Source organism: Nematostella vectensis, chromosome 10 (genome assembly GCF_932526225.1).
Source record: "Nematostella vectensis chromosome 10, jaNemVect1.1, whole genome shotgun sequence".
NCBI lineage: Eukaryota > Metazoa > Cnidaria > Anthozoa > Actiniaria > Edwardsiidae > Nematostella > Nematostella vectensis.
Genome location: NC_064043.1, coordinates 5,190,781 through 5,205,034, shown reverse-complemented (window position 1 = coordinate 5,205,034; position 14,254 = coordinate 5,190,781). Strand labels below are relative to the sequence as shown.

General features: G+C 40.3%; 1 protein-coding gene across 1 annotated transcript; it reads left to right on the top strand.

Annotated features, from left to right (window-relative positions):
• Positions 1–811: 811 nt before the first annotated feature.
• On the top strand, positions 812–13,353 carry LOC116613937. The gene is made up of 18 exons (XM_032374431.2): positions 812–1,084; positions 2,162–2,227; positions 2,700–2,873; positions 3,476–3,582; positions 4,318–4,376; positions 4,472–4,626; positions 5,061–5,165; positions 5,382–5,488; positions 5,895–5,953; positions 6,551–6,693; positions 7,311–8,105; positions 8,612–8,718; positions 9,063–9,115; positions 9,466–9,590; positions 9,874–9,960; positions 10,986–11,234; positions 11,761–11,941; positions 12,229–13,353. The coding sequence occupies exons 2-18, from the start codon at positions 2,167–2,169 to the stop codon at positions 12,239–12,241; spliced, it is 2,580 nt and encodes an 859-aa protein (XP_032230322.2). The 5' UTR covers positions 812–1,084; positions 2,162–2,166; the 3' UTR covers positions 12,242–13,353.
• Positions 13,354–14,254: the final 901 nt, after the last annotated feature.

Below are 14,254 nucleotides of genomic sequence, written 5' to 3'. Positions count from 1 at the left end.
TTAATCTATTTTACGAAGACTGCAGGAAAGAAAGATTGGAATTTATTTCATTTATCTCAAATTTTAATCCATCTATCGCATTTCCCATGCTCTAAAGACTATATCGACTTCTTCCGACTTGACTTTCGTGGCCAAGGAAAGATAGCGCTTGATTCTCCTAAATGAAAACTAATTTATGTACACATTTTCTACAGAAGTTCCTCAAAAGTGATAACTGAAGCGTTTGTCCTCCGTGACGTCACGATAGCAGCTGTCAATCATCTTGCGCCATTCAACTCTCCACTTTTCGACAAGCAAGAACTATAAGCGTTCGTCTTTCGTGACGTCACGATAGCAGCTGTCAATCATCTTTAGCCATTCAACTCTCCTCTACCTTACGCCGCGCAAGAACTGAAAGCGTTCGTCGTCCTTGACGTCACGATAGCAGCTGTCAATCATCTTGCGCCGTCCAACTCTCGTCCGACGCGCAGCGATCCATTGATGGCGACACTCTCGCTTTAAAAATGCCAAATATTTAGTGGAAGTAAACACGCACCTTCCTCTTAAAATGGTATGTCATGTTTGCAGTTTTATGATAGTTTTCTACTGGTGATCTTTCACCTTGAAACATTGAACTTTTAATAAGCAAATGACCCGCACAATGTCACCCGCTACCGAAATACTCGAAACACTATCGCGTCAAGGACTTCGTTTGCATTGCTAAGGTACTTTAACCAAGCATAGCATAATGGGGACATCTACCCGCGATGCCTGCAGGTGAGTGCGCTGGTGCGTGGTTTGTTTGAACGTGGAGCTTTGACGGTTGATCTTTGTCACCGGTACGATCAATAATACACGATCTGAACGTCTCTAGCGGTAGGGGTTTGCCAGGATTTCTTTTCGTTTTTCGTACCATCTTTTGGATTTCTAATAATTCTAATTCAGGTTTAAAAAAAAAGGGTTATCGCCGAGGTATGTCAGGAAAAGGGCATTTTTGCACTCAGCTATACTGCTGAGTATGGCTGGGAAAGTTGGAAATTTGAAAGCCGACCGGTTCTAGATTGTGAAATTTTCGAAATATTTGTTGATTTGAATTCTCTAAGAGGTGAGTGTTCCAGCGAGTCTTGATTTTTAACCTTGTGCCATGAAATATAATCTAGATCATATAATTATATAATATATTAACAATTTACTTTAGTAGCGCATCCTATATTTTTCTTAGCTATTAATAGCTGTAAATCGTGATGTTCAGATAAACTAGAGCTTAATACGTGGGAGTGTCCTTACTTAGAATGGCCAGGTGTTGGTCATTTTATTTTGTGTAATCACAGGAATTGTAATCTTTTTAAATCAAGTCAAATTTGTTAAATTTCTACACTATCACCTCACAAAATACAAAGCTTTCCCTTTGCAATTACATACTGTTATCGTAAAAAAATTGGTAACGGTTAATGTGCAGGTACGTAAATTGTAATTTGAACTAAAATTGTTGATGATTAGTTCTTCCTCAAAGTTGTTCAGAGTATCACTTATAAAAAAACGTATAGTGGTGTTCAAATATGATCCTAGCACTTATGACGGCACGTACAAATTTACCCTTTTACCAGCCAACGATTCTACCAAATCAACAAAACTTTAATAATATTTTTTTTCTAACCATAGAAACATTAGCACTCATTTTTAAGCTGTAGAACCCCGCTTATTAAAAAATAAGACAGATTCAGTTCCAGTTAGCGAGGAGTTTGAATTTTTCGAGTTAGCGAGGTTTACGGAAGTTTCAGTTTTATGTCCGGGGGGGGGGGGGGGATGGGGGGGGGCTCTTCCCATGTCGACCTGATAGGGATGCTTGTCGTATTATTTAGGGGTCAAAATCAGGGCCTCAGGCCTCAGGTATTTTTTAGGGGGTTTCCGAGAAAAAAAAGGTCTTTTCTCTTAGAAATGGTATTTTTTAGGGCATCTGGAGTATTTTTAGGGTAGCAATTTTTGGTCTGCAGGTATTTTTTAGGGGTATTTTTCAAATTTCCCGACGAGCATCCCTATAACTTTTACTCTTAAGAACCCCCCCCTCCCCATAGAGTTTGAGCTGTTAGAGTTAGCAAGGTTCCTAATGGTTGATAAAACGATAATGTTGAAGGATCAACGTTACAAGTTCCAACAAACGAATATTTGACTTATATCACAGGAGCCATGAAGACCGCCATCTTGTGTGCACTTATGGCTCTCAGCGTTATTACGCTCTCATCCGCCGGTAAGCATCTTCTGGCCACATGACCTAGATAAACCATAATATGAGCTCTTGACTGGAAGTTAAACAAAAGAGGACTAGGCTACTAGGAAATTAAAAAAATAGTTAAAAAGATAAAAGTATTTTCAAAATATCGCGAAATTTAAACTCGATACAAGAGCAGACGACGCGCAAAATGAAGTGGTCCATATATTTGAAAGGGTAGGGAACCAGCTGTGTCATAGTACGTGTTCTATCCAAGTCCTTTGCTAAACATCTTAGTATCCAAAAGGTGGACGTTTTTGCGATATCGCCACCACCAGGAAAAGTTTTTGCTCCATTTAAAGGCGTTGGAAATAATATGAAATAATGGATGATAATAATTAACGCAAATAATGCCAAAAACGCGGAAATTGTGCACGCGCGCATGTTGTATTATAGGAAACACAAAAAAGCATAATGCTGTACTCTATTGATTGTATACTACCCTCCTCAGCCTCTATCCACGAACTGGAAGGCATGGCGGTGTTACACAGATCACGCCGTAGCGTTATTAAAGAGATCCACTCCATTTGGGTGAATCGCCATAAGAGAGACGTCCCGGTAGAGGACTTGGTGAAGCTGAGAGAGCGGCTCACTAGAGTGAGGCGAAGTTTGGCAAGCGGACCTCGTGAGTAACAAGAATCTACACTAGCCTCTTTTTTCGCTAGGGCCGCCATCTTGTTTTGTACTGGTCGCGCGATGCATGCTGGGAGGCGAGCTTACGCGCGGCCATAAGGGGCATAGCGAAAATTATTGAAAAACACCTTTCAAAATGACACTAGCCTTTTTGGGGATAGATTCAGCCTATTCTTTGCGATCGGAAGAGAACAAAAGCGGAATTCGCAATAGAAATGTCACACAGGATCGGGATTAAGAAGAAAATTATTCGGAATAACATAATTTGGGTGAAAAATAACGGATAACAGGGGGGTGCTTTTGTGGATCCTTAGTAACATTACAGGTTGATATAGTACCGCGTTAGAGCATACAAAAGTCTTTGGTTCAAGTCTCAAAATCGGCGACATTTTACCTCTTCGGTCAAATCTCGATCCTTGGTGATACAGTAAAATATATTTTATGTAAAGCCTCTTTTTATGCTTTAGTCTGTTGGTATCTTTTTAGTTGATTGTTTTACCCTACGAGCATCCCCATACCAAACCCCATTTTCCGAATTCCGTTTGTTGGCATTAAGACATAGTTTTTCATTGATAAGTTATATTGTTCTTTTAGCTCGAGTCATCAAAATAGAGCTGAAGTTCAAAAGAGATTGGCTCGAGCCGATGGCGAGGAATGACTCAGCACAATATCAACTAATGGACGGAAATGTGCTAGACGCGGTAAACCTGTGCTTGCAGCTTGCAACTTGCATTCTTGATTTGATGTTGCGTTACTTGTTTGTATGTTATTCACTACGGCAACGATTCATCGATGATTCTTCGAGTTAGCTAGCGTCTCTCATCCAATGGCGGATTGCTGAATAAAACGTGGCCCACGGAAAACTTATGACGCAGTCCCTTTAAATCCAGTCACTTCTTACAGTTTTGAGTGATCACTAGCACAAAGTCGAGTCTATTGGATACGTTGCTTGTTTTTGTTTTAACACTAAAAAGTATTATATTGATATAGCATTTAGAGACACATTGGCTGGACTTACTACAGTTAGACTGTAAATGAACTATAAAATAACCGCCTACAAACTTTACAAATGTTTTGAATTAAATACCATAGGAAATCAAAGTCAGAGTAATATGGGCTGGTCTAGATTGCTTCTCAAACATTTATTTTACAGTAGCGGATCTAAGGGGAGTGTTTAGGGGGTTTAACCCCCCTTCTTTTGGCTGCCAGAAAGCCATATGTAACAAAAAAATACCCCCTCCCCCTTTGTCACGAGGCCAAACCCGCCCTTTAGCGAAAAGCTAGATCCGCCCCTGCTTAACAAAGGAGGTCATAAATATACAGGTTACATAGGAGTTTCAAAGTATGCCTCACGCTCCGGTACCCAGGCTTCATATGGTTTGGTATGGTCGTGTACGTTTATGTGGGTTTGTATCTGACTGTGTTTCACATTTTAGCTTTTCACTGAACTCATCGGCGACACCGAGTACATCGAGTCCAAGCTGTTGGCACTCAAGTAAGTAACAATACCCCCTTTCCCTAAATTCCTCTACCCCTCCCTCACGTTTCCCCTGGCCAAGCCCTGTTGTCTAATTGTGCTCCCTTTCTCAGGAAATCCGATGATGTCAAGCCTCACGTCCTGGGTGATATCGAGCTGCACTTCGACAAGAATGAGGAGGACCCGATCAAGCACTTGCGAGAGATAGTCCGGGAGACTGGCCGCATCTCCAGTGAGGAGGTTTTCAATGATTACTTTGTCGTTTTAGGTACGTACCATGTTCAGAAATTTTAGTTTTTGGTGATTACTAATCTTTTCGAGATAAGCACGCAAACCCCCCGGGAGGTACTGCGTGATGACTAGATTCAAAAGCTATCGATAATTGCATAGTCATACACAGTGCTTTGATATTCTAAGTAAGTCTCTTAGTAATCAATGGTTATGCGAAGTGTATTTTATACTATCATGGCTTGCTTATGTCATCTCTATGTCTGCTCTTGAATTTTAGTGAAAACTCTCTTTTTCGACCCTCTTTTAATGTATACTAGTATACTATCATCGAGTCATCAGTTATAGAAGCATAAAAGGTGAAAAAAGTGGCTAAGCACTTATAGATTTAAAAAATGCCATAGTACATTCTTAAACCTTTTTATATTCAAATCACTGTCGTCAGTACTTAGTTGTATTATCAATTGTATCTAGATGACGGCAAAGGGGGATCAAAAAAGGAACCCATTAAAGCAGACAAGCCAGCTACTGAGGCAGTTACCCTGCCAGTCAACCCCGCTAAACCAAGCCATCCCAACGGTAAGTTATGAAAAGTTACCTGTCCCTTAAACCTTTTAAAAGAATTACCACCTTTTTGCAAATATCTTCTCATCGTCGTTGTTGCTGTTAATCCTTGCTGCTTTTGTTGTTGTTGTTTTGTTGTATTTGTGTTGTGTTGGTCATCTCCGCAGACCTTTGTTCCTTTATAATCTTGTTATTTGCGTCATATTACAATTTCTATTATTTTTTTTTCAGATGAGGAGTTTACATTCGACATTCATCTTAACCGACCATGGAATCCTAAATACCATGACTACAATAGCAAGACAGAGAATCGGTTTGAGTCTCACATCAGAAGCTTGGTAAGGCTATCGCATACAACTATTTCAAATAAGATTGCACTGTCGGAAAATTCTATAAAAGCCCATGCTGATCATACTCATGCTGACGCCATCTTGATATTGGGTGGGTTTTTTAAACATTCGTTTAAAATAAGAATACTGAGGTTTCCCAAGCTTGTACTCATTTTGGAGCTACATGCATGTTTGCGGGCCTATTTATTATTTTATTTAGCCAAAAAGCACTATTAGTGCAAACCTTTTAAAGATAAGTACTTATTGGTGCTTTAATTAGACTATTAATATGCACCTCCCTCGAATGACCATCATACTTATAGTGGAATAGTTAAACATCCGCCGCGGTTCAGTATTTTAGTTCTTCTTGTCGTATGTTAGAATCTAATCTCGTACATTTGTTCTCTATTTTTAGGTGAAACTTATTTTCGACAGTGTTCCAGGTTTTGTTAACGATCGTGTGGCTGCAATAACGTAAGTGTGCGCTCAACGGTTATAATAAATAACTTTGTCATTATTTTTTGCCTTACTGAAATCATCAATCTTTTTGTTACGTCATCGAAACGGGTATAGAACATTTACTTCGACCATTCAAACAGATAAGTGGAAAGTTTCGGCACCAGGATTCTCGCTGAAACAATGAGCAATAAAATTCTATACAGTTGTTTTGCTGTTCAGTGTTTTACTTAGGCTATATTTCGGTATTATAGTCCCCCGCTGAATGAACATGGTCACGTCATGCGGGCTCACCAAAATGGCTGTTAATCGAACCTTGGTTTTACTGGTCGCGATGTAAATCACCCTTTAAAATATTCTATCAAAAAATCCCAAAGAAACCACCTAATAATAAAATATTACACTTATCAATTTCAAATAAAAATATAGCAACAGCTTCCCAAAATCCGCCGATGGAAATGGATGCTTTCTTATTCTCGGTATTTTGCTAAGATGACAAAATGGCGGCTGATGAGAGAGACTCGCTAAAAGCCATGTATTTCAATAGTACAATGACTACTGCCCAGTCCTTCTCCACTCTTTCAATCCTAAAAAAACACGTTTGCCTGAATGCAGTGAAGGGCCTGACCTCCACCCATACGTGCGCCTTATTATGCTGTTCAAGCCTGGATCTGATCGCCAAGCCATTCAAGACAAGATGCTGCAACTAGTCAAGTCTGGAAAGTTGGGGGATGTCCTCCTCTTTACTGACTACCTAAGTATGAAATAACACAAAGCTTTAGTGTGTAAAGAGTAACACAAAGGTTTAGTTAGTATGAAATAACACAAAGCTTTAGTATGTATAGAGTAACACAAAGGTTTAGTTAGCATGAAATAACACAAGGCTTTAGTATGTATAGAGTAACACAAAGGTTTAGTTAGTATGAAATAACACAAGGCTTTAGTATGTATAGAGTAACACAAAGGTTTAGTTAGTATGAAATAACACAAGGCTTTAGTGTGTAAAGAGTAACACAAAGGTTTAGTTAGTATGAAATAACACAAAGCTTTAGTATGTATAGAGTAACACAAAGGTTTAGTTTCATTTAGTTAGTATGGAAAAACACAAAGCTTTAGTAACTATGGGATAAGACAAGAGATAAACGCGAACTGAATAACACAGGATAATACAAAGGTTCAATAGGTATGGAATGACAAAGGTTTAGTGCTCAGTCAAGTGATGATATGCCAGACGATAGGGAATAACAATAAAAACCACTGCTTGGATGTTAGTAAAAGCTGAAATTGGTTAAATATTTCTACCGAGTAACACAATATCAGAGTTGATTTCCCGAGATGAATAATTTCTTAAACCATGTTTTGCACCTTTTTTCAGATGGTCCCCTTGAAGGCCAGAAACCTGCCCAGTCCGCGGGTAATCCCGCAAGCAAACCCGCAGAGTACGACCAGTCGACTCTAGTGCGTCCAACTAAAACACACGTATCGCAAAGCTCAGGAAATTCATATACGGGACCAACAGCTGGTCCTACGGCCGCTGCTACTGCCGCGGGCACGCCGCCACAGCCTACCCAACCACAAGCCTCACAACCAACCATGAAACCACAGGATACTCAACAAGCGCAACAACAGACCTTGCAACCACAGGGCACCCAACAGCAGGTAACTCAGCAACAGCCTACACAACCACCACAGCTGCCGACTATGGCACCACAGCTTACCCAGCAGGAGACCTATCAGCCACAGGTTAACCAGGGAGTGCTTGTGGTCGAACCTACTCAAGCAGTGAGTACTCAACAACAAGTGATTCAACCTGTAGGGCCAACCGGACCACAGGGTACCCAACAACAAGTGATTCAACCTGTATGGCCAACCCAACCACAGGGTACCCAACAACAAGCGAGTCAACCAATACAACCAACCCAACCACAGGGTACTCAACAGCAGGGAACACTGCCAATTTACCCATCTCAACCACAGGGTACCCAACAGCAGGGAACACTGCCAATTTACCCATCTCAACCACAGGGTACCCAACAGCAGGGTACACAACCAATGAAGCCAACCCAACCATGGACCCAACCAGTTCAACCAACTATACAACAGGGTACCCAACAGGTGTGGCCTACGCCATCCGTACGGCCAACTAGCTCCATCCCATTAGGCGATCAGCGTAAGTACCGGCAGCACAACGTGTAGCTAATAGCTCAGCGATCCAGAAGGAGGAGATAGACACAAGGAGGTCCAGCAAACCTTACCTCGATTTACTAATTATTTTGTTGCGGGTTATTAGATGATTTAGGTGGCAGAATTCCAGCCAAAGTATTTGGAACACCCCCAAAATTCTATAAAATCCTAGAAAAAGATCACCATACTGACTAGAACGTTAAGAAATTTAATCTCAGAATCCACCAAGCTAAACACGCCGACATTTTACTTCCCTTAAAGGGAGCAGGTCATACTGCTAATCCTCCATTTGCATCTGCTAATTCTAGCGAGGTTACTGAGAAATTCTCAATGTTGTTAGTATATCAGACTTTAATTATAGATGCTTTCAGATAAGTGGATTGATAGATAAGTGAACTGATAGAATCAAACAGGATGAAAGCTCTGCTAGCAGGGTAATTTTGACGTTATGATAAGGGAGTGGGTAATCAATGTTTCCATCTCTATTAATAGCGAAGTCTTTGAGTGGAACCGTACAACTCGACAAGACCTGGTATCCGTTTATTGGAGACGTTAACGGAGCAACCCACAAGATCCTTAGCCATGACATTGAAGAGGCGGTAAGTGCGATATAACAATCCCCTATACCTTTCGCTATACACTCACATTTCACGTGATATCCACACTAGGGTAGAATAATAAATGACACAACGGGGAATGGTGAAGGAAGAGGCATAAAATTAGTCAACCCCCTATAACCAGAAAAGCCCTTAAAATGGTTACCTAAAAGAGAAGTAATATAGATAGAAAATCGACAACAAGGAATTGGCCTGTATAAGGTTAGAGACGGTGTATCCTTCTCCCTTACAAACCATCACAAGTTGGTGTCATCCTTATCCCCGTTAACTCAAGGTGCACTCATTATACTTTTGCAGACATTTCAAGAAGCATTTGTTATTTTTAGATCAAAGACTCATATGGAAACAGTCCGGTCACAGTGCGAGTCGACAGCCTCGGGTGGGTTGTTATCGACATGTAATAATACTTACTCAACAGTAATACAACCAAGGTCAATATGGCAGGGATGGGGAAACACTAAAGGGGAGAAATATTGTTTAGAATCATAACTGTTTTTTATTACTTTTTCAATTTAAGCCAAGGGGACCGCCAGTGTTGTTATTTAATGGTTAGAGTCGTTGGTCATCTCCCTGCAGGCATTATTTTTACTGATGGGGGGGGGGGTAGGTCGCGCAACATGATAAAAGTGTGGCAGTGATATCACGAAAGTGGTCTTTACTATGGAATAAACTCGCTATATTTAGTTGCATTGTTTCACCTCTCATGATCAATGTGTATCTCGTCCCCAGTCCTACAGAAAATAATAAGATCCAGGCCACCTACACCGTTACCTTCCCATCAGGCAGTGCGGCAACCCTCAAACCTATCGATGACGCCGTGGCTCAGGGCAACCTTGGCGGGCTTCCTGTGTCAGGTACGGCATGTGTGTTTCTGCTATTGTCGTTACCGTTGCCTACAGGCTACGGGCCTGAAAAATTGGGATAAAATCCAATAAAATGAGAATCTAATTCAAGAACGGGATTAAGTGTTATTCAAATTCAAGTTGAAGGGTTCTAATCTAGTAAACGGGTGGCCCAGTGTGTTAGCGCGTTAGCGTATGGGGCCTCTCACCTCTGTAGAGACGGGTTCGATTTTTACTGCATTTTTAAATGACTGTCATAATTGTATATTTATATAAGTTTCTGTGTTATTCTCAGGATCTCCCTTGCCAAGTGCTGCTCCAGTATCCGTTGATAGCCCTCAGCTAGCGTCCTACCAAGCCGCCGTGGTACCGCTACCCTCAGGTACCCCAACAGCTAACAAGCATACACCTGATACAGGGGAACCTCTAGTACCACCCGCAACCTTCTCATGTTAAACTCTAAAAATAAACCTTCATATAGCGGACCCTTATAAATGCACCACCATTAAGTGGATGTCCTCTATATACCCTCGTCTATGGCATACCTTAATTAAGCGGAAATCTCCGCAAAAAGGAATCCTCTATCGTGCCCTGCTCTGCGCGGTGACCGTAGTTTCGCAGGTTTGACGGAGGAAAGAAAGAACGGTGGATTTGTATAGTCCATGTTCTATTGCCCAGGAATTTATCCCATCTTTAATTGCCCAGGAATTTATCCCATCTTTAATTGCCCAGGAATTTATCCCATCTTTAATTGCCCAGGAATTTATCCCATCTTTAATTGCCCAGGAATTTATCCCATCTTTAATTGCCCAGGAATTTATCCCATCTTTAATTGCCCAGTAATTTATCCTATCTTTAATTGCCCAGGAATTTACCCCATCTTTAATTGCCCAGGAATTTATCCCATCTTTAATTGCCCAGGAATTTATCCCATCTTTAATTGCCCAGGAATTTATCCCATCTTTAATTGCCCAGGAATTTATCCCATCTTTAATTGCCCAGGAATTTATCCCATCTTTAATTGCCCAGGAATTTATCCCATCTTTAATTGCCCAGGAATTTATCCCATCTTTAATTGCCCAGAAATTTATCCCATCTTTAATTGCCCAGGAATTTATCCCATCTTTAATTGCCCAGGAATTTATCCCATATTTAATTGCCCAGGAATTTATCCCATCTTTAATTGCCCAGGAATTTATCCCATCTTTAATTGCCCAGGAATTTATCCCATCTTTAAATGCCCAGGAATTTATCCCATCTTTAATTGCCCAGGAATTTATCCCATCTTTAATTGCCCAGGAATTTATCACATCTTTAATTGCCCAGGAATTTATCCCATCTTTAATTGCCCAGGAATTTATCCCATCTTTAATTGCCCAGGAATTTATCCCATCTTTAATTGCCCAGGAATTCCTCGATCGTGCGAGGAGATCCGTTCATCTGGGATTGGTACTAAGGACGGCGAGTACGTGCTTTTAGCGAGACCCAACTGCCACTTGAATGTCATCTGTCAGAACATGAACGACCCCCACCCCAAAGAGTACCTGGGCGGCCCATCTCAGAAACAATGGATGTACTGGCATTACGCCGTACTTGTAAAACTCTCCGCACACGATAAACAAAATATTGACGACCGCGCATGCCTGGAAAATACAGGTTAGAGAAAGATTCATGCCAAGACAAAGCATGGGTGGGAGGAGTAGATACTCGTAAAAGCGGCCATCGCAAAGCCATGCCCCGCCTAGCCGTGATAAACTTTAACCGGTTATTTATGTATACCCCCGATAAAGAAGGTTTATTGTATTTTATAGAATTTTATAAACAAAATATTATCGACCATGCATACCTGGGAATAGAAGTGTTATTTACTCCCCCCCACTCCCCAAGGTGGTGGGAGGATACTAATATATAAAGCATATAGGGAATTAAACCTAGTATAAATTGTGATAAAAAAAACTACTCGTAGCGGGCTTTCAATATCACAAGCTATGTTGTTGTTTTTTTCACGTTTTTTTATAAACGTAAATTGCCCCATATATTCCTTTTTAGAATTACCGACGGAAGCCTCAGGCTGCCTAAAATTTCAGTCCGAAAGAAGGGGGTCGGGATCCTCGAGCGTCAAACTAGGGTTACTCGCCTAAAGCTTTCACTTGTAAAAAAGATGTTTTCCTTGTTTTTGTAGCGGTTGGCCGACAGTTTATCAGTAAAGTGATGAAGGCTGGTGCTCAGCAAGGAAATCCTTTGGTGGCGTGGAAGACGAATGTGAAGCGCATGATCCATTCCTATCTCGGCAAGAAGCGGCGTCGATCGCAAGACAACATGGATGTCACGCTAGGCACCAAAGCCATCAAGATATATAAACGGTGAGAAACAAATATGAAGTGCTGTTGTAAGACACTACTTTAAAAATATGTCAATCAGCCACAAATGTTTAAAAATGTGAATGTTTTTTTTTTGCAAGAAACCGTCAAAAGTATGACTTTATCAATAATAATAATTTCTTGAATGGCCTATAAAACTTTCTAAGCACTCTAACATAGGGTGTAAATTTTATTCGTGTGTTTTTTTACTCTCCGTGACGCTTACTTATAACTCTTATAACGCCTTGGGTTATTCTTCTTATTTATTTGTTGTTTTTTTTCCCTTCTAGGTACAGTTCCTGATCACACTGGCTCATTGAGGGACTCTTAGTTGGTCGATAACCCGTAGCCGATAGATAAAATTCAATTTTTTTCTTTTATAGAAAACATTTTAAAGAAAATAAACAGATAGTGTACGAAAACGTAGGGCGCAAGAAAATTTCAATTACTGCATAACCAGTGCAGGACGTGGGCGACATGGTCATGTAATAGTTGACGCGTTTGAGAAGCCAACCCACCCTACCCATACTGCTTTGCTACGTCGGCCCTTTTCTATGCTAGCGAAAGTCAAAACATTTGCCAAAGTCTAGACTGCTGTTGTAGTACGAAGAACTTCAAGGAGGATTACGTTGTGATCTGATGTACCCTCAACTATTTTTTAGCCTCGGTGGTTGCCCAGGCCTTTTCTCTATTGGTTTACTTTGCTGGTTTACAACTGTCAGAGTGTCAACAAAAGCGCGCATCGCCCTGTAAGAGAATACAGCCTTGATTAGCCGAAAAAGTACACATTTTTTGTACCCTGGGTAGAGCCTCCAGACTTCTCTCGTCCAGTGACGCTCAGCCAAAATGCCGCGACGAGCATCACTGGACGAGACAAGTCTGGATGCTTTGGTACAAAGGGTACCATTTTGGAGGTTAGATCATGAAACAGCAACGGTACAATGAGTTCTGGGAAGAGTGTGTTAGCCACTTTAAACTTGAAATAGAAGATAATATTATCTTCATAACAGTGCCAAGTCACCGTTACATACTGAATTCTATCGAGACTTTAATATTTAGTTGTTCTTTGTCTTAGTGATCAATAACGTATACACTTGCATGGTTTGGATGTTACCTCAGAGTTATATCACAGCTTTCTTCCTGTTTTCTAATTCACGTTTTTATTGTAATTTGTTTTCTTTTAGATTTATGTTCCCTGGGCACGAAAACAAACGAACAACGCGAATAAAACAGTTTCGTACATCTAAATTTATATTTTAGGGATTCAGAAAACAACAGGACGGACTCTCTGCTAACGGGGCAGGGCAAACTGTCGTTCACGTTGCAATATACATTAATTCAATTTTAAATTACATAAACTTGTTTCATTATTTTGTTAAAATATGAAATGTAATAAATGTCGTACTATTTCTGTACAATCATGTCTTTTTCACTTGCTCTTGTTCGTTTTACTGCTCTAAACAGTTGTTTCTTCATTGCATGCTCACAGAGCATGCGCATGCGTAGTCACCATGTAAAAGTCCATGCAAAGCCCTAGAGGAGAACACTCAAGTAAACTGAATGCGATGTTCAGCTATTTTGGGTGTTCTTCTCCATTTGACTCGCCATTTACTTATTTCATTCCATTCCAACATTTGACCATTCAATGCCTGACCAATAATAACAAAACTAGATAAAGCCGTTGCCTAAAGACGAGCTCCTGAACATATATATTTTACAAACGAAGACGAAGCAAATATCGGATATGAATAATAATAAGCGTAATCATAGCAAAACCGTTCAAATTCCATGCAAACGAGTGGTGTATATTTTTATAGAAATAATTCTAATTACATCTCCTGCAAAGCAAATAAGTATAGTAAAGCAACGGCTTGAAATATATATTCTGTTTAGGACAGAAAAGGTTAAAAAAATAGATATAAACTAGGTAAAATAAAAAAAGATGATCTATCACAAGATTATACACATATCACTAGGAACAACAGAAGGACAGAACTCCCCCCCCCCCCCCCCCCCCCACTCCCCCTAGCCACTTCAAAGCCAACTCTGCGTCACGACCCTGACCCTCAAGGAAATATGAAAAATATGCTGGACGATGCGAAATTATTTAAGTATTTGGCTCGTGATGTTATTGTGAATTGAAGAAAAAGGAATTGAACTGTTGAAATAACAAATCGTCCAGATCCGTGAGACAAATTGGTGTGTTGAATAATGGTTCTGTTCGGTCTTCCTCGCTTTGCTACACCAGTTACTTGAATCTTTAGTTACTAAATTTCAAAAGGGATTATACTTTACCACATAGAAGTTCTTTTTAAT

Coding starts and splice junctions, on each gene's coding strand:
- LOC116613937 (XM_032374431.2), top strand. CDS start 2,167: ATGAAGACCGCCATCTTGTGTGCACTTATGGCTCTCAGCGTTATTACG. Junction 9,961..10,985: donor CGTGGTACCGCTACCCTCAG/GTACCCCAACAG, acceptor TTAATTGCCCAG/GAATTCCTCGATCGTGCGAG. Junction 11,235..11,760: donor CGCATGCCTGGAAAATACAG/GTTAGAGAAAGA, acceptor TTGTTTTTGTAG/CGGTTGGCCGACAGTTTATC.